At 43.7% G+C, this 24,270-nt stretch overlaps 1 protein-coding gene across 2 annotated transcripts; it reads left to right on the top strand.

Moving 5' to 3' along the window:
• Window positions 1-617: 617 nt before the first annotated feature.
• VXN (vexin) lies at window positions 618-22,891 on the top strand. Of its 2 annotated transcripts, XM_057380311.1 has the most exons (8): window positions 618-4,548; window positions 6,093-6,165; window positions 7,475-7,727; window positions 10,658-10,707; window positions 16,430-16,577; window positions 18,990-19,051; window positions 20,725-20,810; window positions 21,406-22,891. In XM_057380311.1, exons 3-8 carry the CDS (start codon window positions 7,661-7,663, stop codon window positions 21,590-21,592), a joined length of 600 nt encoding a protein of 199 aa, XP_057236294.1. In that variant the 5' UTR covers window positions 618-4,548; window positions 6,093-6,165; window positions 7,475-7,660; the 3' UTR covers window positions 21,593-22,891. The 2 variants fall into 2 exon arrangements, with proteins under 2 accessions (XP_057236294.1, XP_057236295.1); XM_057380312.1 differs by lacking the exon at window positions 618-4,548 and having other exon boundaries at window positions 6,069-6,165.
• Window positions 22,892-24,270: the final 1,379 nt, after the last annotated feature.

Below are 24,270 nucleotides of genomic sequence, written 5' to 3'. Positions count from 1 at the left end.
TCGAGCCACACAGCTTGGCTCCTCAGCCACACACCGGCAGTGCACACACCACCAGAGCCAACTGAGCAGCAAAGGAATACTGGTTGTGCCACACTGTAGCCTGAGCTCCCATTAAATGTTTATTTTAATCTAATATTACTTTATCATGATATACATATCTCATAGCCCAAACTGGTTTATTGATGGAAACTTCCTCTGTGTTCCCTTGCAGTGACTTTGACCTACTTTAACAGTGCACTTGTGCTTTCCTGGGGTACTCTGGGTGTTTGACCATACAGCCTTAAATTAGCAAGTTGACATTGAAATGCTGATTTACACCTGCAGTCAAATGGATAACACATGTTAAAGACTGATTGTCAGCAGCTCCAATGCGTTATCGCTTCATTCTCTGGTATTGTTCCTTGCCTTTATGGGATTTAAGGACAACATTGTGTGGCATTGTTATTATGGCTATGGACACAGCTGTGGGGGGCTGACACTGTGTATGGTCTTTGTCATTTATCTAAAAGCTGACATCACTTCCAAAAAATGACTGTGAAAGTTTGGATGTTTAAGTATTGCTGTATATTTTAAGACAACATTGGGAAAAAAGAAGCTTTTTTGCTGCAAAAAAAAAAAAAAAAAAAAAAAAAAGAACAGTTAACACTGAATAACTTGCTCTTCTGACCTTTTCACCTTAAGGAAGATTAATGGTGGTATAGATTAGAGCATATCCCCTGATGAGGGTCTCAATGTTCAGGGATTCAGAAAGACAGAGAAAGTCATTTCACCTCTAGGTCACCAGCACAGACCTGTGGTGTCTCACTAGTGACCACTAGATGATTGCTCAGTAGTTTATGTGCAAGAGTTGGTGGTCATAATCCATTTTCCAATGGACAGGTCCCTGCATCATGAAAGCTGTCACCATGTGCTTATCCAAGCAGCAAGAAATGGGAATTAACATGAACTGCCTGAATTGCATTTCCCTTGCACTACTAAAATCTCAGAGCCTCTGTAACACGTATTTCAATGAATCAGTCCCTCTCCATGAAGGGTTGAAGCCGTGCTGGTGCCATGCTGTGAGCGGTGGCACCTCAGTGTTCCCTTCTGGAGGGCTGCAGCCTCTGCTCCCACCTCTGGATCACACAAGTCCCATCCAGGCACACTCACTTGCATTTAGGACATCCTTAAATGACATGTCCCCATTCATGTAGCCATTTCCCAAGATTAGTTCTTGGTGTGGTCAAGCTTGTGTGCATCATACCTACTGTACTTGTATTTTAAATGGAAGACCTGAAGTTAGGACTCCTCAGTTGATAAAACTGAGCACAGACCTGGTGGGCAGATTTTGGCATTAAAGTRACTGTTTGTGACTTCTCGTGTCAGAAATTATAATGTCACCAATGATAAAGCCCAATTCGGGGGTCTGCCCAACAGATGTGAGCTAAAACCACAATGTGCCAAACAAAGGCAGGGCAGGGCTGGCTGATGGGTGCTGAAGGTCTGAGCGTGTCCTTCACCAGAGACATCTGCATGCACAGCAAGCCAGGCATTGGGAAAAGCTGGAATGTGTGCAGAAATATGAGAACAGTTGCTCACAGCTGAGGTGTTGAGGCTGAGTATATAACACGGTGACATGATACAGAGAGAAAAAATTGGAGCACTGGGATCTAGGAGCCTACTGCTTTTGGCTGACCAAGTTAAGAGGATATAGAAACATCAGAATTTAGGGGGACATCTAAGATGAGAATATGCATTCTAAAAATATTGTAAAAACCTGAAGGATGAGGAATCTAGACTTACGTAGTTATTAAGGAGAAAATGCAGTGTCCATTGCAAGGCCCACAAAAACTCCTTCCTGTTCCCTTTTTTTTTTCTCCCAGGGTTAGTTCTGTACAGTACTTTCCTAGTGGTGGACTGAGCAACTGATCACAAGTAGAACTGAATTAATAAAGGCAAATGCTTAAGTGTAAAGGCTAASAGGAGAGAGGAAAAGGACAAGTAAAGATCATCAGTTCTGCGAAAATCAGATATCTCAGAGGCTGCTGCGTGACTTGAAAAGTACTGACCTCTATGTAGCTTATAAGCTTGAAAATCCTCTCCTATGTATTTGCAGCATTAATTCCTCTTGTTATCTGAGGTGATCTACTTTAATCAGATTCCTACAAACAAGTCAAGTACTTACAGCAGGAGATCTTTGACACCCGTACAGGCAGCGCCAGTGRAGAGGACAAAGACCGAACCAGCAGGGAAAGCAGATAAATCACCTCATCTCGGCAAAAAGTGTTTTAGGATTATTGGCATCAGAGTTTCCCCCCTCTAGACTCTTACCTGTATGCTCTATGGTATTTGACATGCTGATTGCACAAAAGATACCTCAAAATCATCCCATTTCAAATAAACAGCAATTCTGAAGCCTCCTCTCTCACAGTGCCATCTCTGTGCTACCTTGCTTCTTCACACAGGCCCCAAACTTAGGTCTGGATCAAAATTTGATCCTGCTTTTGTGCCTTAAGTGCAGCTTCTACTTCCTATTTTTTAAGTTGCTAGTCCCGTGGTCTCTGAGTCCAAATAATGATGGTCCTTGTTTTAAATTTAATCTCATTTTCACACAGCACTTAAGCCAGAGGAGGCAATGCCATCTGATACCCTCCAAAGACCTTTCATCCCCACAGAGCACATGTGTTGCATGTGGCAAAAGGAGCTTGATGGCTGTGTGAGGACACTCTAGAGACATGTAAGGTGACAGTTCAGCTTGCCTTATTCTTTAKACTTATCCACCAGAGAAATCCTAAGTATTTTGTGCCTGGTTACCCAAGAGTAGATTTTACTGCATATGGCATGAGACCCAGTATGCAACTGAAGCAAGAGGGCCACCACTACCTAAACCCAGAAACCATAGGACAAGCATTTATTAAAGTGCTTGTTTGCCCAAAAATTGTTATGTTTATAGCAGGATCCAATAGTCAAAATAATCTTAAAATCTTCTAAAGGAAAAAATTGGGAGTGAAAARCCCCTATCTATAAACCATTGTGCTTTATCAGGGGAATAAAGACCTCACTGACCAATTGGCTTGGAAAATTAATAAATTGAGGACAAATGTAATTAAAGATTAGCATCTAAATAAACTATTGTTGTCACAGTCTGCTTTGGACATATCGCTCCTTTGTTGACATTTTTAATGCTTTCTGTGGATTACCAGTACACAACCAGTATATGAAAGCTTGTTAAGCCTCCACGTGCTCAACCTGGCCATGGCTTTAATACTGGCTTAGTGCAATCCCTGCTGCTGGCACAAACTCTGCAGGGCTTGAACCTTGTGGTGCTGGGCATTGTGTTTCTACCTAATCATCATATGGACTTACTCAAGTGTGTTTTACAGGCTTAAGCCAAATTTGTGAATGCCCAATTATCTATATGTAACTTTTTGAAGAGAAGCCAACCAGACTGGTGGTTTTTTYCTTTCTTTTTTTCAGAATCCTGCCATATCTTTCTGTTACTAGTGGGGGATGCTTTCAGCCTGATTTTTAGGTCTGGCTGGTATTTCCTTTCCCAATCAGCAGAGAAGCCTGTGCACTCATCTTTTCAAACTGTACAATTCTTGCATCTCTGTCTCCTGGTTCCCTGTAGTGAATTTAAAGTTCAAAATGTTTTTCAAATGCCTTGATCTTATTCTCATCCCAGAAAAATCTGTTACAGCAGCTTCTAGACAGATGCAAATTCAAATGTCACTATTGAAAATTTTTCAGTAATTCACAGGCATTTAAGCCATGCATTGCTACTAGAATTTTGAACTAATGTTGCTGCCTGCTACGARTGTGAGTTGTAGTTACTGATAATGGATCTGTCTCTCTATTCCTTTCATTCASGGAAAAATAACTGAATATTTTGAGAATATATAGGAGTGAGTATGAAAAACTCACTTTGTAGTTTGCTTTTTTGGTTCAGTTATTTACAGTTGCAATTCTGTGGCCCTAAAAGGAAACAAAGCAATTTTCCTTCCACAAAAAAAGTGCTGCTGGCATCACATCATGCAGAAGTGGTTTAGAGTAGATGCCTGCAGTATGCATGTGCAGTTTTATCCCATCTTATTTTTAAATGGTTATCTGCGCATCCCTCTGGTTCGCAATCCTATTCCAAAAATACCTGGGGTTTATCCTTATCATATTGCCCAGCTAACAGTAAGAAATAGGCTCAAGTGGCTCAGTACAGATTAGATTTGCCTCTTATGCAACAAGGTACAAGATCCAGGGAGAAGGCAGAGACCTGCCTTGGGAAGAGCTCTGTCCTCTGCGGGCCAGGGAATCCCTTGGCAATGCCCCTTGCACATGCTGAGAGCACCAGTTCACATTCCTCCAACTTCACAAGCAGAATGCTGCACTGAAAAGGGATTCATTTGTTCACAGRGGCCAGGATAAATAATGTCCAGAGGTTTCTGAAACTTATCTTAAATAACTCAAAGTTAATTGCAGTTTTTGTAACACTTTTTTTTTTTTTTAATTACTTTAAAGTTTTCCAGCTCTGCATACCTGGTGACCAGGACAAGCATCTATACTAGTTTCTTCCAGGTATGTCCTAACACATTCAAGTCTTGGAAGAAACACCCTTGCCACCTCCTCTGAGGGACATTTCACCAGTTTATATGGTTTTCTGCTATTTTTACAAGGTTTGCTGAGCCTTCTGCTGCAATTATTTTCTTTCAGCCTCAACAAACATCTCTTCTGCTTTACCCTTTTGTCTTTTCTACACACATTCTCAAGAATYAAATACCTTCCTTGACCCAGACCTGCAGATAAGGTTAGAGGGGTGTTTTGTCAGACASCATATGTCTGTTCTTGCATCCTGAGTTCTCCTCCTTCTCCACCTCCTCCTCCTTCTCAGTTGTCCCCCTTCACCTTTGGTAACCTTGTTCTGGCACCAGGAAAGGTTTTGATCCTTTACTATCAACACTGAGTGGATATTTGAAAAACTGCTGTATCACAGCCCACAGGGAGGAATTGGAATGTCACATGATCCCTTTGGAGTGTTCACTCAAAGATACRCCCCAGTGCAAAAAGTTCTTTGGGTCTCCTCATGGCTGCAGTGACACCATGTGAATTAAGTTAACAGCTTATTCTTCACTTTAGCAGAGAGGAARAAAAAACTGAAGCTGTTTTCTGGATGTTTTATGTAGTTTGGAGAATCAAAAAAAGATGCACTGAGTCAAAAACTGTTTGTTTTTCTGCCCCCCTGTACAGACTGGACTCTCGCTGGGTGAGTAGGGAGCTGGAGGGAGATACCATGTAARATTGTCTGATGTGGCTCTGCAAGTTCCTAGGCTGGACATTGTGGAGAGWTTCTCCTCAAAGTCTGAAATTACTGCCTGCTGTTCTTCATCAGGTAGCATGCAGCTGAGCTTTGCAGCACAATTCCTTGGCAGGTATAATTACACCTATTTATTTCATAGCTAAACCCAGCACTGGAGATTTGCTCAAAATATCTCTCAGACAAGTAGAAAAAAAGTAGCCTAATATGTGCAGTCCTTCTCTTGATGCCACATTAAGATTCTGTGCAAAACCCTGAGTGSTCAACTACTCTGTAAGACCTGGACAAAATGAAGAAGTGAACTCCCTTTCATGAGCAGGGCAGAATTCATTCCCAGATGAGGATCTCAGATGAGACATGTTAAATTTGTCCTCCTGAGCCCTGTTTTTCTGTCTGGAAGTGACGWGAGTGCCTTCCATCAGGTCTCTGTRCAATGATTTGTCCCCAGAGCRTCCTGTGCCTTGTAAAGATGTGTCCAAAGCCCACCTGCCCTGTAACGCAGCGAATGCACCTGGTCACCAGCTCTAGAGTCTCGCTGCAGTTTCCACATCCCCACCAACCCTGAAAGGAGGAAGCACCCAATGCTTGTTCTAATGTTAACCCCATCTATGATTTGAAAATATCTGCAGGTCATACCTAGAAAATTAGGAAAACAATGACTTAGATCCCAAAGTGCCCCTCTTCTTATAGGATTCTGGATAGCTGAAGGTGAAATAAAGGGTGGGTTAGATTTGTTATAGCTTTTTTTTTTTTTTTTATCGACTATTCAGTGTTGGTCTTCATTATTCTTTTTTTATCCTTTTGAAAGCTTTTAAAGCCTCCTGCATAACCGCCTCTGCCCCATTCAGCGCTGAATGGACGGTGCGCTGATCTTTTTCTCGGTGGGTAATGGATTTGGGTTGATTGCTTGACACAGGGACAATAGGGGGGTAAACAATCGCCTTCGCACCCGTGCAGCTCCCCATCTGTTGAGTGCGTGCGCCTTCAGAGGCAGCCGGGCAGGGACAGATGAATGCGCCAGCCGAGCCTGATGTTAATGACATCAGTCATACAAGCAGAACATGTGGCGCAATAAATCAAAAACTAATTGAACTTTTGGTTGATTATATTGCCGTCCCACTGCCCGCTTCCAGCGCGGCACGGCTTCCTGGGACAATGCCCCCMGCCCCGCAAAGGCTTTGCTGCCCCTGGACAGCAGGAGCCTGCCCTGGGAGGTGACAAGTGACAACAGCTTCTCTTCGCTCACTGCTTCCTTGAAACAGTGACACCTTCCACTCAACCAAAATGCTTTCCAGGCTCAGGATGTCTATTTGACCAATATTTATTATTTCAAATAAGAAACATTCATCAATATGACAGTGACAGCCCATGTTCACTGACACTTTCCATCTGGGTCTGTTGGTGGCAGRCATCTATAGGAGAAGACAGCACTTGTTTTTGTGTTAATTAGACACACACGTGGTAGTAATGAAGGCTATTCATTACACTGATATAATTTAATATCATTATTCACACTTGAAAGTGCTCCAACTGCATCAGTTGCTGGAGGCTGCAAGCCAAAATTTTCTGTCTTGGGTGTCCATGGCAGCATTAAGTCACCAGAAGTTGAGGGGGCTGATACTCATAGGGGTGGAAAGGAACAATTTATGATGGGAGCATTAAGAAATTAAAAGCTTTGGCAAGAAGACTTTTTATTGAAGTGCATAAATATGGRGTGAGGCCCCAGAGCCATCAAATCAGGAGCTCATTTATGACTGAGCCACCTTCCCTCCCTTTGCAGCCACAGAAACATAGTGGGCAAAGAGACCAGTGCACATCAACTCATATGCCCTTTCTTAGACATCTGATTTTGAAATTTTACTTTGAAACGCCTAGGATTACAGTATTTGTTTATGAAATTAAAAGGTAAAAATTTTCTTAATACACCTAGAATAATCTCAGCATTATATGTAAGGAACAAATTTCTATGTAAATATTTTAAAGTACACACTTAACCCTACTTTTTTTTTTAAAAATCCTTGCAGTACTTCTGTATACTTCTGTTTGCCTGTAGATTAGACTTTAATTATTAGCTATTTATTGCAGAGGGTTCTCCACATTGGCAAAAGGAAATGTAAAATAAAATGCTCCTATCTGAGTAGAGTCTTAAGTAACAGCTAAATTAAATCTTTGTGTTAATATTATTCATAGAAAGGCAGATGGGAGCAGAAAATGTTGCAATGAAGAATATGGAATGAGATGAGATCACAGCATCAGTCTGTCCTTTGTAGATCTGGACAATGATCACAGAGCCAGATTGGATTAGTGAAACCTATTTACCAGAAGTTCAGAGCGGTTGCATGAAGCTGAAAGGCAGTCAGTAGGGAGAGGTGGAAAATGCACCAGATTTACAGCTGCAGCGATGAAAATTTAGAAGTTTTCACCACTGTGATTTCATCCAAATGTGAGTACATTACAATCTAACAACTGCTACGGTGTTGTCTTTTAGAGGGATGGGATGTTTAGCRACGGGGAAATGTTTGAAGCGAGTTCATCTGCTCTGCCGTGCCGTGCTCTGCCTGCAGCACAGCACTCACTGCTGCTTTCTCAAGCTAATCCGTGCAGGTGCTTCAATATTGTGGCTCTGTAAAATCTTTGCTGTGGCAAAAATTGGGAGATCTGGGATCGGTGTTGCTGTACCTATGAGGTAACTGCTAAAGTGACAGCTTGCAACTGTGTGGCTGTTCTGTGTAATAGAAAAGAGAATGAAGTTCTGCGAGCAGTTAGAAGTGGGTGAAGTGCATGAATGTTGAATTTAAGTCTGCTGGCTCAATAAGTGGAACATTTCCAAAGCCATGCCCTGGAAATGAATGCATGATTAACATTAATTGCTTCTAATGAAGAGTAAGAACCGGACAAAGCCCAGCCTGCATTTGATTGAACAAATTAGTTTAAACTCAATGGCTGCATATTTCAGCAACAAGAAAGCAGGGGAAAGCAGGGAAAACAAATTGTGGGGCCAGATCAGATCTTTACTTGAAGCTGCGAGCATGAGCTCTCAGCTGCTTAATTTTGGAATATAAGTGGAAATGACTAAGTGAACCATCACTGTAATTGTATTTGCTGTCCGAAAGCCGGGCTGTACACACAAACCTCCTTTTGCAGACAAAATCCACGTACATCATCTGCAAGGATTTGTTCTTCTCTTCCTCCTCCTGCTCTCTGCAGAAATTCATGTTTGCAGGGACAGCCTTGCAGCCCCACTGTTTGCATTGCTGCCATTGTATTCCCACACAAGTGGGTCACTTCTGGCTACCTCTGTGATTCACCCTTCTTTCAATGCCTATTCAAGTAATTGCATGTTTGCTGGTGCTGTGACTTCCCTTTCATGCCTTGCCTTTCTCCAGCCCCTGTAAGCCTTTTGCCACTCGTTCTGGTGGATGACAGGCACTGAGTTGGACTGTGGATCATATGTACTCTGAAAATATGCAAATTTATTACTGTCAGGCATATTTGTGTGTTGTTCCTTGTGCACCAGCCTGGGTAGCAGCTGTAACAGCACAACAGCACTTGCTTCTGGTAGAAATCTCTATAAACTGTACTCTTTACGCTGTCTGGTAAAATACCTAAAATACCAGAGAGACAAAAAGATAATTCCTTGCATCACTAAACTTTTCTGCACCTGAGCATTTTGCTTGTGAGCAATTAGCTCAGTCCTCACACAATGAAATTTTGGAAGTAAAGGTGATGGAAGCAGCTTCAAAAACAACTYACAGCATAATCCTGGGTTTAAAAAACCAAACCACCTTCCTTATGTTTGTCTGGCTTTCATCCYGCACTCACCTTGGTTTAAAATATAAAATGTGTCCTGCAGGAGAAGACAGTAAGGATGCCTGAGGATATCACACCGTGCAGAACAGACTGTAATCGCACTGACAGCTTAGCACAGTCTAGGCAGGCAGATAAGTGACTTGTGACGAGTTCAGCGTGGAGGTGCCCTGTGCTGCAATGGGCTGCTCACAGGCACCCTCCCATGCTCCTGTCCTGTTTCACTACAGGCACAGCACAAGCCAAAATCTTCTCCCCAGTGGGGTCCTAATGCTCAGTAGGTGTACCCTCACTGGGTGTGGGGGGATGGTTGTTAGATGTACACAAGCTGTCTAGGAAGAGGGGCTTTGCTCTCATTGCCCGTACCGGAGCCTTGGAAAGCCCAGTCACTTGTTATTGCTGCCATCTGAGGAGAGGAGTTTGGCTGCAGTCATGAGCAGCCTTGGATGACCTCCAGCTGCTTCCACAGCTCCAAAACTCTGCAAACAGTAAAASAGAGCAGCGATAAGCACTGCAACTGGAGTTAAATGTATGCCAGACACGTAGAGGAAAGCTCACCTGGGGAGTAGGAGTCACCCAKCATCCTATAGCAAACCTTCCTGGCTCATCAAAGCCTCTGGATTATGCACAGAGCCTGAATAGGAAACCCCCATTCACGTGCCTTGCCCCCAGGGTCAGCCTTCAGAATTGGAGTTAATTCTCCACATTTGGCAGCTTTCTGCAGGCCTATTTCTGTCACTGGCTGCTAAATCCTGCAGCTCCTGTAGCCTGAACACGAGGCAGGGTAAAACATGATGAGAGGGAGAGCTGGGAGTATCACAGAATCTTGCAGGCCAGTTTCAAGTCTAACTCAAACRACAAGAGTTTAAAGAGCCTTCACTTAGTCCAATAAAACCATCACCCAAAACCAATGGCTTCAGTCCAGACAAAAACTTGGCGTGTGAACGTGGCATCCCGTGTGTCTGTTGGAGAGTGGTCCTATGATTTTGGTGTCTTTATGGGTCTGAGGARTAAAATTGAGAAACAGACTTTAAGCAAAATGTCCCAAGCTGAAGAACTGAATGGGTCATTTTGAGGAGTGAAAAGAAAAGATGAGGATAAGTGCAAATATTGTGCTTTGGACATCGTGAAGTAAAAGTGAAGGAGTTTTAACCTATTGATAAAGTCCCTAATGAGATAAAATCATAGTAGTCTCCATATTAATGTATACATTGCTCATTTCCTACTGAAATATTGGCAGGTGGGAGGCCAGATCACAACTGGGAAAGGAGGAGTGTTTCTCATGGAAGTCTATGGGAGAGGTGCAGAAACCTGGGATAGGCTGCTGCCCCATGTCCATAAATGTCTGTATTGTATAGCTAGAGCATGGTCTCTGAGATGACCTTAAAAAGGACTTTTTTTGGGATTGATCCAGTTGGAATCTTCCTTAAACCCTTTCTTTTTTCCCTTCTCCCCACCATGCCCGCAGTGTACTCTTACAGAGGACTTTTAGAGGCACCTTTAGTGTCCACCTTTAGTGTCCACCTCCATGGCCTCCTGACCATGTTCCTGTTCTTCTTTTTGCAGCATGTAGTCCTGCCCGAAGACGAGCCAAACAGCACATCCTAGCAAAGAGTGTAAGAAAAATCTCCTTTCCTCTCCTGTTTTTTCAGTGGGTTTGGTTTTTGGTTGTTTTTTTTTTTTTAAATTCTAGTTGCCTACTCTTACCTTTAAAAGCATTGTGAGTAAATGGGAAACGGATTTTTCAGGGTAAAGAAGTGTATCAGTGTTTGATGCAGGGAGTGGGGTGGGAAACAGAAAGGGGAGTTTCTGTAAAGCTGTGGTTTTATTCACAAAAGTGCTTTGAAATAAAAAAAGAATACAGTCTTGCCATGCAGAGCCAGTCAAACTGAACATAGTGGCTTACCAACACGGGCCATCTGAAGGAATCACAAATGKGATTCCTATCCATAGGGACTTCACAATAATTCCAGAGAGACATGCAGGAATGAAAAGTAGACAAATCATATCAATACATCTACATGTTAATCAAGTAGCCAGCATCCTAGGGAGTTTGGGAGAAAAACTCAAAGCAGCGGACTGTAAGTTTGACCCTAAAGGATGGCACTGAGAGACCCAGGGAGGATGTTTGTCCCTTGGTCCCWGCAGTGCTGGTGTGCCCTTGCCTCAGCCTGAGTGCAGAGGGCACAGAGGAGCTTTACCCCCTCCCTGCAGACAAGGTACCCCCTGAATTAGAATGAACAAATTCTAATTAAAATAACTGAGCATTTTTCATGTTCTGAGTAAATGTCTTGCAAGTTTGGGTGCCTTCACACATGGATGTGAGGTTTCTTGTCTTGAGAGACAGTTTTCCCTACTTAAATCCACTTGACCGGTTCACAACCCCTTCCACAATCCTTTCAGCTGATTTGCAGGAGGGACTGTCTCTTCCTCTCCAGCATATCAAAGCACTTTTCACAAATTTTGAGACTCTCTGCCAAAGCACTTCTTCTCACCACTGACCTGTCTCTTCTCTAGCACTTCRTTGAAGTATTTTGCTCCATGGCCTTTCCTTTTTCCATGCCTTTTCCTACATTTTTAGAGAGCATTTTCTTTGTATTCCTGATTCCATGATCTCCCCATGGAACCGTAGGTCCTCCTGCTTACCAAACTGATGTGTGCACTGAAAAAAAAACCTCACCACATTCACTCCCATCCCCACTTCTGGGAGGGATCCCAGCATGTCACAGGACAGGAAGAGCCACTAACATGTCTGTCATTTTTGGGATAGAAACTATGCATGAATATATTTTCCCAAATTGTGGCAGTCCTGGTTTTGTTGGTTTTGTCCCATAACTCAGGCTGAGATCTCAAAATTACTCTTGGTTCCAAATGAGGAGGAGTCAGACTGCTGGAGTGTTACTCAAAATAAGCCATTTTGAGATACCCCACTTTTATTTGTTAAACCTTTGCTACATTTTGTTTTCCATGCAATATAAAACCCGCAGAAGAGTCCAAACCAAAAGTGAATCATTCTGACTTGATGAAACAGAATGCTCCGGTATTGCGGGTGATTTTTGACAAAATTTCTCATAGAAGTATTCAGCTGAAAATTTTCAGCTGGCTTTCATCAAAATCAAGGGCATGTCTGTTATCATGTTCCAAATCTCAGCAGATAGTTGTTTCTACTAAATGGAAACATCTAATATTTAATTTGGATTGGATCAGCTGCTGTGGCAGCACTGTACCCATAAAGGCCTAAGAACATAAGATAAGAAAGTCCCAATTTTGTTGCTGTATTTTAAGAGGATTGTTTTGTTTTTTTTTTCCTTTGGGGCTTCCTGGCCCCAATTAAGGATGTCCTTTGATTGGCTCTTAGTCATGATGCAGGCAGCATCATATTAGCAGTGGGAGCACCAGGCCTGAGGAATGGTCTGCAGCTCCAGCCACACAAACAAGGATGGCTCCCAAAAAAATGACTGGCACAATCAACTCTCAGGCATTCCCCTTGTTCAGTGGAATGCAGATGCTTACAGCTCATAAGTGAGCACTGAAATAAATTGCACAAACTGGATTAGACATGCCTGTGAGGGAGCTGTGATTGCCAATTTCTAGACCCACAGAAAAGTCACAGAATGATTATTTATTTTTCACTTTTACATCTGCACCTGCAGTCAGAGCTGTAAAAATGCCTCAGCTAACATAAAATCTTCTGCTCTGGTGATTGCAGTGGATGCACGACTTTAATCCTTGGCCAGGACAAAAATAGCAACCAACGTGGACATCTGCCAGACCTTTTTTTCACAGTAGAAATACTCAAGCAGTGTAGCATTAAGTGATTTAACATTCAAATTACTGACTGTGGGGGGGTAACCTCCATTGCATTCAAGAAGCCATCCCAAAAGCATGATAATGACTGTGGAAGGGTGACAGAAAGGGGAAAGCACCTTTTTTTTCAGCTGTATGTTTCACCACTATATTTGTAGTTCCTATTACCCTATTAAGAGTTAGTTCCAGTTATAGCAGCTTCTTCCCTTTCCTTCTTCTTCTACCCCCAAAATCCCTTGGGTAGAACTGTCTGGACACCAGTACCTGGCCAGTTTGCAAGAAAGTGGAAAATACCCCTGTGCATGCTAGAGCTGCCAGATTAAAAATTTGCTCAGCACAAGACCATCAAAAAGAACTTAAGTCTACGAATCTGGAATTTTCTCCACTAACAAGCACTTTGTTGTTCAGATTCTAAGTTTCAGATTTTTATCCAAAGCCAGATATTTAATTTCACCTTTTCTGCATGGCTGTTGGTTGGCAGTGGGATTTCAAGTCCAGGATCAGGATGGCTGGAACAGCATCTCTGTAACAGTCCTGTATCCTCCGTGCCCCTTCCCTCTTGATACAGCTAATTCCAACAGTGGGTATGCCAGGCCTCAGTGCTCTCATGTGCATGGCAAAGTCCATAAAAAGAGAATTTTCTGAGCTGTGATTTCAGGGTCAGTGTCTTGCAAACACACTGAACCGGTCAAAGGATTTACAGCTCCTCAAAGCAGTTGGATTTTAGAAAGCAGTTTGCTAATTCTGCATAGTTTGGCTGACTCTGCCATTTGCACAGATTTAAATTTCCTGCTATGTCTAGAAAAGAAAAGTGACTCCCAGCTGATCCTTCTGCCTCACCCCAGGTACCCTAGAAAAATGTCAGCTGCACTTTAGATCAAAACTGAGCTACAGCAGGTTTAGTTTCCTGACCTAGATAAGTCTTTACATATTACAGTAATGGGTGAGGTAGCCAGAGTCACAATGAAATCTCAGATCGGGATATAAGGAACTCCCAAAGTGTGCTACAACCAAATGCTGCAAAGATGTTCACTGAAGATGTGCTACAGAGATTGCACTGCTGTCTCCAGCAAGGAAAATGGCACTGTAACTTATTTATACAGATTCTGCTGCTTGAAGGCATTTTGGCATTACTGACATCACACAGAACAAGGAATCTCAAAAATATACAGACAATGTCCCTAAATAATCCTTGCCATTAATCAAGATAAAAAATCCTGCTTCTTTTCCCCAAGCCATATTTCATCCTGTGCAACACGTAGGTACAGTGTTAAGTTTCAAGTCCATGTGGTTTACACTGATCAAATAAGCCACTTTCAGGATTAGAGGTGACTGCAGCCAGCATCCTACTTACCAAAAATGCTCTTTCCATGACAATGCAAAATAAGTGACCTCAGGTGTCTCAGCAGCAGAGGGTTGATGATGAGGTTGATGAGGGTTTTCTGTCACACACTAGCAAAGACTGAGTGTGACCAAGAGCACTGGGCATTTTTCCAGAGATAGTGGGAAGAGCTGAGCTTTGTGGCGTTCCTTGAAAGCTGGAAGAGCTCGGTTCACATGAGGCAGACTCCAAGGACTGTCATTAGAGACCCCTGCCAGCCACAGTCTCATCACATTAGCACTGAAGCCAGGTGCCCTCACCGGTGTCACTGTGGTGAAGGGGGTGATGTCCCCGTAAGCAGCTTGCAAGGTTTGTGTGGGCACAGGAGCCTGCAGGGAGCTGCAGCACRGGGCTGGGGAGGTGCTGGAGCTGCTCCAGGGGCAGCTGGGAGGGAGCCAATGCCAACAGCTCCAGCAGCAACAGGAGGCCTCTCACAACCAGCACCACCCTCGTCTCTGAAACATGGGAGCAATGCTTAGGCTCGGCTCTGTTGGAGCTTCAGATTTGTCATCAGTAGAGCTGGGAAGCTGCTGCAGCCTCCTTTAGCATGTGCTTGTCTTCAAGGACATTAGCAGTCCCTTCAACTTAACGCTGGGCACCACCTTAAGTAGCTTACAGCACACGGGCTGTGTTAGGCTGTGTGTTGAAATCCACAGAAATAGGAGAAAACCCCTATTGAGACTCAGATTAGGCTTTGGTTGCCTTACCTGCTTTTTCCAGAGGAATTTTTGCCTGTTGTTGGGCAGTTTTTGCTCCTCACCCTAGCAGTCAATAGGATTTAAGTCATGTAGCCTTCTCCAGACTCCTGAAGGCACACTGAAACAAAAGAATTAGAAGTGGTCAGGTTGGGATTTTTTTTCATTCCTGTTTTGCAAAACGTGGGTTTGCATGTGTTTTATGTCTGTAAAAAACCACATACACAGAATATTGCAGATTAATGGCACRCTGAATTAAAATTTAATTAGGGGAAATTAACAACTTGGCATGAGGGGACCTGCTTGAATGGGGTCTTGTTTTTATCTTGAGTGTGTGTTAGAAGGCAGAGCAATAGGTAGAATTAGGGATTTTGCTATGCCAGTAGTGGCTGGTCATTTGCTGGTCTCAGTCTTGAGACAAAATAACTATATTTATACCTAAAACATGCAGACAGCAGCCACCAGTCATCAGATGCAAGGAGCTGCTTTTCTCATGGTCTTCCAACATAAGCAAGTCTAATRGGAAACAGCCTGAATAGCTGCCATGTGTCTTGTTTCCTTGCTGGTTTGGATCTCCATCCTGTTTAAGTGCTTCTCTGTGTGACAGCAGCAAGTCTTTAGGGAAGAATAAAAAAATACCCAGCAAAGTATGAAACACTCTTTCCCTGCTGCTGGAACTTTGATCTTCTTGAGAAAACTCGTTCCAGACCATCCTGGGTAACAATCCTGACGAATGAGGTACATCCCTGTTTTTTCGAACTCACATTAGCTCTGGCTTCCCCAGTTGCCTGTGGCAGCACAGTGAGTGCCATGGCTTAGTCATAAATGATTAGAAAAGAACACGATTTTGTTCACATTTGTTTTCAGGAACTGTTGGAGACACAAGGGGGGCTGGCACTCCAAGTTGCAGCTGTCAGTGAGTTTTGTTTGCATGAGGTAATGTTTGTGAAAATTAATCTCTAGGAGCACAATTCCTCACTGCCTCCTATTCTCTGTAGTCATTTACCAGGTAAAAAATGTAAGCAAGTCCAAAAGACAGGAGAGACCACGAGGAAACAAAAACAAATTTGTAATTCACATTGTGTAAATTTGACTGATTGCCCAATATGTGAGGCAAGAAGAAATCAAATCTGAGCTGTCTCAGAGGCATATCCTGTTCAGGAGAGCTTGGAARGGAGCACATTTCAGTCTCCAAAGGAGAATCCAATAAGATGCAATGAAGTAGCTAGATCTCAGAAAGATCCAGCAGGATTTTCCCATTGCTTATACATTTCATGCACAGAAGCTGGAGCCAAACAAAATCCCACAAACCCCAGAGTCCCCACCTGACAAAACCCACTTTGGTGACAGTAAAGCAGTGGGAAGAACAAGCAGCCTTTCAGCTCCCCCATGACCTGGACAGTCCTCCCCATCCCCAGGGCGGGTGTGACAGGGTGGTTTTGCTCTCCCCTGTAGGTCGTGGCCATCTCRGAGCGCCGGCCCCACCAGGGTGACCTTCTGCATGTGCTGTACGAGGCCAGGGGCGAGGAGGAGGCGCGGGGCGTGGGCTGCCTGCAGGGCGGGCAGAGGGGACCCTGCCCCACCAAGGGCACTGCCCAGCACGGTAAGTCCGGGGAGAAAGCTTTATTGGCTGTGGAACATTTTTGGATATTGCAGTCTTCCACTTTGCGGTGAATTATTGCGTGATTATGCACCTGGAGGATAATTCTGTGCTTAAAATATCCAGTGGAATTAATGAGATAATGACCGTGGCATTGCTCAATTTATTCAGAGTCATAAACTCGCTTTTATTCAGAGTCATAAACACTCCCTGACAACATTTTAGAGATGATAAATTGTGAATTACTGAGTTTGCCTGAGTCATCTTATTATGTAAGATCCCCGTTCAGCTGTTTAGAATTAGCCAGAACATAATCATTTGGGATAAAATTTCAGATTATGGATGTCAGCCACAGACCTGATTTCATTTCCAACCAAAACTTGTTCAGCATATTTGTGAGAAACCGTGAAGGAAAAATAGAGCTTGCCAATACAAAACCAAGGAGATGAGTAAACACAAACAGAGTGGTCATTCAGCTCCTTCAACATTCCTGTGTTATGTTTGGAAGGTTGAAGCTGAAGCAGGGCTATGCAGTTTCACATGGGATGGCCTTTTAATCAAAAACAACATATTTTGCTCTCCTTTCAAAAATCACCCAGATGCAGTCAAGCCATAYGCCTTTAAAGAAATCCCATATGGCATGTTTTTCCAAGAGAAATTGGACTTTTAGGTGTTAAAAGGTGCTGAATCCCTAAATCAGGTCCGTGAGGGTGCATGTCTCTCGCACTGCTGGTCTGCAGCCACCCTGCACAAAAGCCATCCCATCAGGAACACTCACCAGACAAGAGCCTGGGAAACTGGGGAGGAGGAAACTGAGCCTGGGACCATAAGGAAAGATCTCAAATCAGGACCAGAGCCAAGATGTGGCTGTACAAAGAGCTGGAGCTTCGGGACTGGAGTAGAGAGGAGGAGGAGTGGCTGGGACTGACTGCAGGGTAAGGGTGGCAGAGAACCTGAGAGGGAGAAAGTAGGGACTGCTGGTCTCTGCTGCTAGGGGAGATGAAAGGTGAAGGATGACAGAGAGGTGTAAACAAGAGAAAAGCTGTAGGAATTTAAAAAGAAGAGCAGAAAAGGGGAAAACGGGTCTCAAAGGGGAAGGAAGGGAAATGATCAGGCAKAACTTGGAAACTGAGTTTAAATTAGAACATAAACAAACAAAAGAACACAGATGAGGCCATCAGCAGGTTACTTGCCAGCATCAGAAATCCTGTACAAATAGCAAAGCAGGACAGTCCATTCCAGCATGTGAGAAGGCACTTCTGGAAGTGGAATTCACACTCATCCAGCAACCACCATCCTGAATCCGTGAGGACTTTCTCTTGCTTAGATATTTTGCTAAAAGTTTACGAGAACATTTTCTGTATCTGTTAAGAGGGAAGGGCTGAAGGAAAGAATCAGACAACATAAGAGAAAACAAAACCAAATAAAAAATCTGGGCACTGGCTGAAGCRCTGAATGCCTGGATCCTCTTGCTGAGTACTGTTAGTAGCTAATATGCAAGATGAGAGGAGGTAATTGCATTAACTTTGACGTGAGGGATACAGTAAGGTACCTAATGGAATTACTGGAGGGGGGTGGAGAGGGAAGCGAGGAGCTGGTGAAGATATTTACCTTAGTCAAATATTGCCCCCAGAAGGAGAAGACAGTTTTTATAAGCAGCGCCCTGGCTATTTCCATGTTTGCTGCCATTATTTATACTCCACTGGTCACAGCAGTAGGGAGGTCCACATTCCCACAGCCAAACAGGAGGATTTGGCTTCATGAAAAAATCTGGCATCCCTCACTCATTTATTTCCTTGGCACAGTGAGCAGGAMTGTCAGTGAGCATTTATCCATAGATAAGTTATCAGATGAGCAATTACTTGGAACTGAAGGGTAACCCTCAGAGCTGAGGACAGCAGAGAGAGTTGTCACTCAGCCACAGGCAGAAAGGTGGAAAGCCCTCCCTGTGACAGGGCAGACACATCTCTGCCCAGGTTAAAATAACTCTCCAGGGAAATCCAGAAAAGAGAGAATGATCTCCTAGGCAGGACAAACCTGCAGTGGGGTCTGAGGAGCAGCGTTTGGGCTTTTTGTCTGTAGAGATATGTGAGGGTTTACAAAGGGGGAAAGGGCTCCCATCTGACTTGTTCTGCTAAGGGCAGTTCTTCATATCATTTCAAAAGTCCGGGAGCAAGGAGTTGAGAGACTTTCCAGAATGACTTAAGCAATTCCACACTCACTTATTCTGACATCACAAGGGATGGTCRTAGCAAAGGAAACTCTGTGCTTTTGGCTATAATCAAATCTGGTGRGACTGTAACCTGTATCTGGGCTCAGTCCTTATCTGAGTTTTACTGCATGGAAGGAGATTTTTCATACAAGCTATGCCAATGAGATAATTGCAGATAATATCATGCTTCTTTTGCTTTGCAGTGGGAATTACTGAACGAGAGTCGCCCAAGTCCTATAATCACCTGTTGGATGGAAAATCTTTGGTAAGCAAATAGAGAGAGAYCAATTACCAATGCATCTGAAAACCTTGTACCTGTCAGCACATCCCACAGTAGCAGCATGTCAGTCTGTTACAACACCTGCAGATTTCACAGCCTTTGTTAAAGCTTGAAACACAATTCCTGCCAGAAAATCCTTCAGCTGGGAGCAGAGACTGGCATAGGACAGCTGACTGCCCCTCAGGAACCGGGAAGAGTGCTGGGATGGAAGTAGGCAGGCTCTTGTTCTGGGTGCTCAGCCACCTGCAAGAGCTGGGAGGAATTAACCTCTTGTCTCTCAGGGAATTTCACAAAACGGGAAAAAAAAAATTCCCACGTGGAACAAGCATCAAATGATTTGTGTTCTCCAGAATGCCAACCTGACATGGTAATTGCAAGAGGAGTCAGAAACGTCAATAAAGAGTTGATGGGGAAATTATCATACAAATCCCACAATGTGTTCTCTAATGGACCGTAAAAATGTTTTGGTCAAAAATGTTCTCCCTCCCTTCATTGTCTTACAATCCCTCCCCAACCATCCCCCTCCCAAAAAAAAAAAAAAACCAAACCAATTTTGAAATCTACATTTAATTAAAACTAAGTTTTCAAAGGGAAAAGATTCTTTTGAATAGTTTCTGGCCAACACCAGGCCATGCTATCCAAACTTTATGACTTCAGAGGCTCTTTTGGATGGCTGCAGCATACTTGCTAGCTGATAGCCGGGCTACACTTAAGAAAAATGACAATACAATACTTAAGGATGGTTAAAACGAATGTTTTTCAGTATAATGAAACTAATTGAACCTGGCAATAATTAACATAGCTKCATTTCAAAGGATGCTTGCAAAGGTGATTTCAAACATCTCTGAGTCTTAGGATACTTTTAAAACACACCTAAATGTATCCAGTCTCAGATTAATCCTAGGAGAAATAGCCCTAGAAAGCTTAAGACCAGTTATGGTAGTGACAATAATATGAACAATTTTTTCAGGATTGCCAGTAAAATCAGTAAGTGTGCTTATTGCCTGAAATAATGAGATCACCTCACAATTTTTGATATTTTTTTTCTGTTTCTGGGCAACTCACACTTTAGCTTACAGTCTTGGASGATATGCTATTCTCAGTGACCTTTTTATGGGAAAGTGTGACTCAATTCTGTCAGGCAACTTATGATCAAATAAGACAAGGAGGAAGTGGACAGTGGGGCTGTGGCAGAGCTGGAGCATAACCAGGGCCCCCACACAGCAGAGCAGTGCCCAACAAAACAGGGAAACATCCCTGAATGCTCGAGGAGCTGGGATGGCTGAGACATCTGCTTCCCAGGCAGCCGTAGAGGTGGGACCTGCAAGAGGCAGGCTGCTCAGTCTGCACAAAACCTCACTGCCTTGGGAAGCTAAACATAAAAAATAGGGAATGARAAGTTCTGCAAGCCTCCCTTCTTTGATGGGAGGTATAACTCTTACTCATACAAGTCCTGTGCTGAGCTCAGTGAGAACATTCACGTGAACAGCTGGTAATTGTGTGGGTGAGAGTTGGGCAGGCAAATCCGTAACCTGCTTTCTCTTGTTAAGAGATTTACAGTATTTATCGGTTTTCTTAGAACAGCCCCTTTCCTCAGATGAACTGGTGTCCCTGCTCATCAGTGGCATTTCCTAATGCTGTGCTTTATCCTCCCACAGATTCCTCCATCTCCAGTTGCCCATATCACAGTGAAAGCTGTGGCTGTCACGGGTTCGCCCACACGCGACCGCACTTCCACGGAAGAGTAAGTCCCTTCCCACCCTGCAGCCATGCCTCTTGTTTCCCAAAGGCAGGGAGAGGTTGGTAAAGGATCTGCTGATTTCATCATCAGCCACAGCTTTTTATACAGCTGCCTCAGTGCCCATTACAGCTCTACTTTATCACTAGAAAAAAAAATTAATTCAAAATATAAGTATTTTCCCCCTTAAGAAGTCTGTAATATTTACCCTAAAATGTAATTAGATAATGTAATTAATTTAAAAACAAAAAAAAGTTATATCCGTGGGATTTTGGTGGAAGGGCCCAGCTGTCTGCTTGGGCAATCCACCTGCTCCTTGTTGGGTGCCAATTGCTGGAGAGGATGCACTTAGAGTGGCCCCAGTTATAGCCCGTCACTTGCGTGAGTGTCCCCTCTGATAGTGTGAGTGTCCCCTCTGACAGTGAGGGAATGAGCTGAGCACTGGCAGCTGCAGCATCCAGAGCCCCTGCTCATTCCAGGCTGGAATGGGCCAGGCACGGACAGACCTGTTCAGCCAGGCAGCTCTTGGTTCTGAGCGGCTGGAAGCAGGAAAGAAAGGCGAGCAGGAGCGCTTTGTGCACATCTGTGCTTTATTTGTCAGCCACAGGCAGTGCTGGAGGAAGACAACAGAGTATGACCTGGCCCTGCCACCAGGAGCAGAGGCTTCCCTGCCACTGACAGGAGGCAGCCTGTGCGGGACACCCAGCCTCCTGAGGAAGATGTGGATGAAGCACAAGAAGAAGTCAGAGTACCTGGGGGCCACAAACAGTGCCTTTGAGGCGGACTGATAAGGCTCAGCGTCACTTGGAAAGGCAGAAGCTCCTTTAGCAGGACAAGGTGCTTTAGGATCAATGAGGGAACAGACGCAGCACAGCTCATCCAGGAAAACTATATCCTTTTTTTTTTACTTGATGCCATTGCCTCAGAAGAGAGGGAAAAGGCTAACTAAGGTCAAAATGGTGARCATGATGCAACTCAATGGCCTTTCCTTGTTGCATTACAGTAAAACCCCAACTATCCCACTAGATTTATATCTTGACTCGATGCTGAGACTACTSCTGACCCATTCACCATTTTCTGTGTCCTATCTGAATGAGCTCGGACTTGCAACAAGAAAAGCCTCCCGAGAGGTTTGTGTATTCCTGCAAGGCAACAGATTGATTTCAGAGTGCCATTAAATCCAGGGATCTACTTGTTGTGCACCTCTGCTTATCGTCTTTCCCCTCTCATATCATGAGATAAAAACCACATCTTGCGATATGCTTGGCTGAATGACAYATGTTAAACATCTCTTTTTTTCCCTTCAGTTTTGTTGTTTCRGTACAGGAGTAAAAGAGGCAAAAATTCTAAAACAATGGGGCAGAACTGAGCAAGTTTACAAACATATGTACCAATTTTTGTTTTGTAACGAGTGGTGTTTTAAGGTGTCCTGCCAAATCAAACTATGAGCAACTGGAAAACCTCAAGAGATATTTTCTGCTGTAGAACCTGCTTATAAGTGAAGTGGTAGTCAGCAATTTACTCTCTACCCATGTGGTAGAGGATATTACATTAAGTTCACAAAATACTAGGAGGAAGGAAAATAYGTAAATGGTGCAACTAGGTGACTAAGTATGAGATATTTGCATGTAAGAGACCTGTGCTTATGAATGGATGAATTTAATGGAATTTGCTTTAAAAATTATTTTTTTTTTTAATTTAGAAATTGCTGGTCAGGTCCCCTTCAGTTTTTTTTTTTCCCAAAAAAAAGAACAAAACAGTTTTACAGAAAAAAAATTTCACTTATTGTTATGGACAATATTATATTAGTCATACTTGCCTTCTGTGAGTGCACTCCTAGTATTATAAAARACATCGGTTTCCCTAAATACAGAACTTTATATTTAAAGTTGGAGGAGGCGTATCTCCTGTTGTTCATAGCAATGATGACCTCTAATCTAACTGCCAGTGCACCAAAGCGTAAATTAAAAATAAAGGTCTTACTCTGTGTCAGCAGCAGAGGGAAGGAGCTCCCATCTGAAACTTCTTGCCTGCAGCCAGTGCAGTGAAATGCATGGAGATGCCATCACAGACAGTGCCACTGTAGGGAGGGCAGCTGGCCCAAGTCAGTCCAGCTCAGGAGCACCAAGGGACCTGGCTGGGAGGGGAAGGCAGCCAGGTTTGRCTTTGGGCTGAGTGGGGTGGAGCAGCATGCAGGAAAGGTTTGCAGCTTGGCAGCCTAGCAACCAAAGCTCATGGGATGGGAAAACAAATGGGGCAGCCCAGGAGCTTTACAGAGCATAGAGCCCTGATAACTCCAAGGAGGGCAGAAGGAAAACCTGTGTGGGGCTGGACGTGATGGAAATGGTGCTAGGGTGGGGATGGAAGTTCTTACTTTAAAAGGTGCTGTGGCTTTTCATACTGCCAGAGCCAAGTCAGTCCAGAGTCTGCCAAGGACAGAGAGGTGCTACACCTTCATGAAGTACCTCTGTCWGCCCTTCTGTTCAGCTCTCCATCACTGCTTCAGTCACAGGCTCCTCCTTCAGAGGTGCTCAAATAGTCAGTGCACAATTTTGCACCTACAAATCRCACAGACTCCCCCTGCTCATTCCAAAGGCTTCTCTGGCCCAGCAGCCTGACACAGGGATGATCTGCTCYCCTGCTTTTATTTCTTGCTCCTGGGAAAGAAGAACACAGTTCCTTGTGAACCCTGTGCTGGCAGTGGTGGCCCCGTATCCACTGTGTGCTCTCTGCCGTGGCACACGAGAGCAATGCTGACACCAACCAAAGGCTGCACACCTGAACAGCCCTGAGCAGGTTTGTCACAGGGGTCCCAGCCCAGCCTTAAATGAGAGCCTGGCACACTGACCCTGTGCAATAATCTGGGCACCCTGACCCTGCCAACATCAGGTCCTCCATGACTGAACCAGGCTGGAGCCATGGCCAAGAGTTTCCCAAAACACCCTTCACCAACCACACTGCAGCCCCTTCCTCAGCCCATAGAAATCCTGCCAGGAACCCATATGTGTGTTTTTACACATACAGGTAAACCTAGTAAATTCAGTGGGACTACTCCCTTGCATAGCCATATGTGCATCCAAGGAGTAGGGAGCACAGCAATCACTGCTTCCCTTTTTGGTTTCATTTCCTAAACAAAGCAAAAATAAGGATGGCAGACAGACAGTGGGAAAAGTCCATTTGCTGAATTAAGTGTAATTAAGGGAGTGAGCATTTGTGGTACCTGCCCTTGTAAGTAACATGGCCCATAAAGCACCCAAATACAGTCCAGGGCAGCAAGAGTTTTGTCTGTTGAGAAAGCTGTATTGTAGTAGTATTTAATTTGTTAATTAATAGTTTTAAGCAGTATGAGGATGGAGATTATTAATATTTCWTTTTAATAATTGCTGTATCTTGACATGTGTATTTATGTTTTTATTATTTATTTAATTTATAATTTGGATCTGTAAGAGAAGATGATATTTACAAG

The sequence above is a fragment of the Malurus melanocephalus genome, unplaced genomic scaffold, assembly GCF_030028575.1.
Source record: "Malurus melanocephalus ecotype Western Australia unplaced genomic scaffold, MMel_1.1 scaffold_443, whole genome shotgun sequence".
Classification (NCBI taxonomy): Eukaryota; Metazoa; Chordata; class Aves; order Passeriformes; family Maluridae; genus Malurus; species Malurus melanocephalus.
Note: the sequence above shows the minus strand (reverse complement) of the source record. Positions and strands in the feature narration are given on the sequence as shown.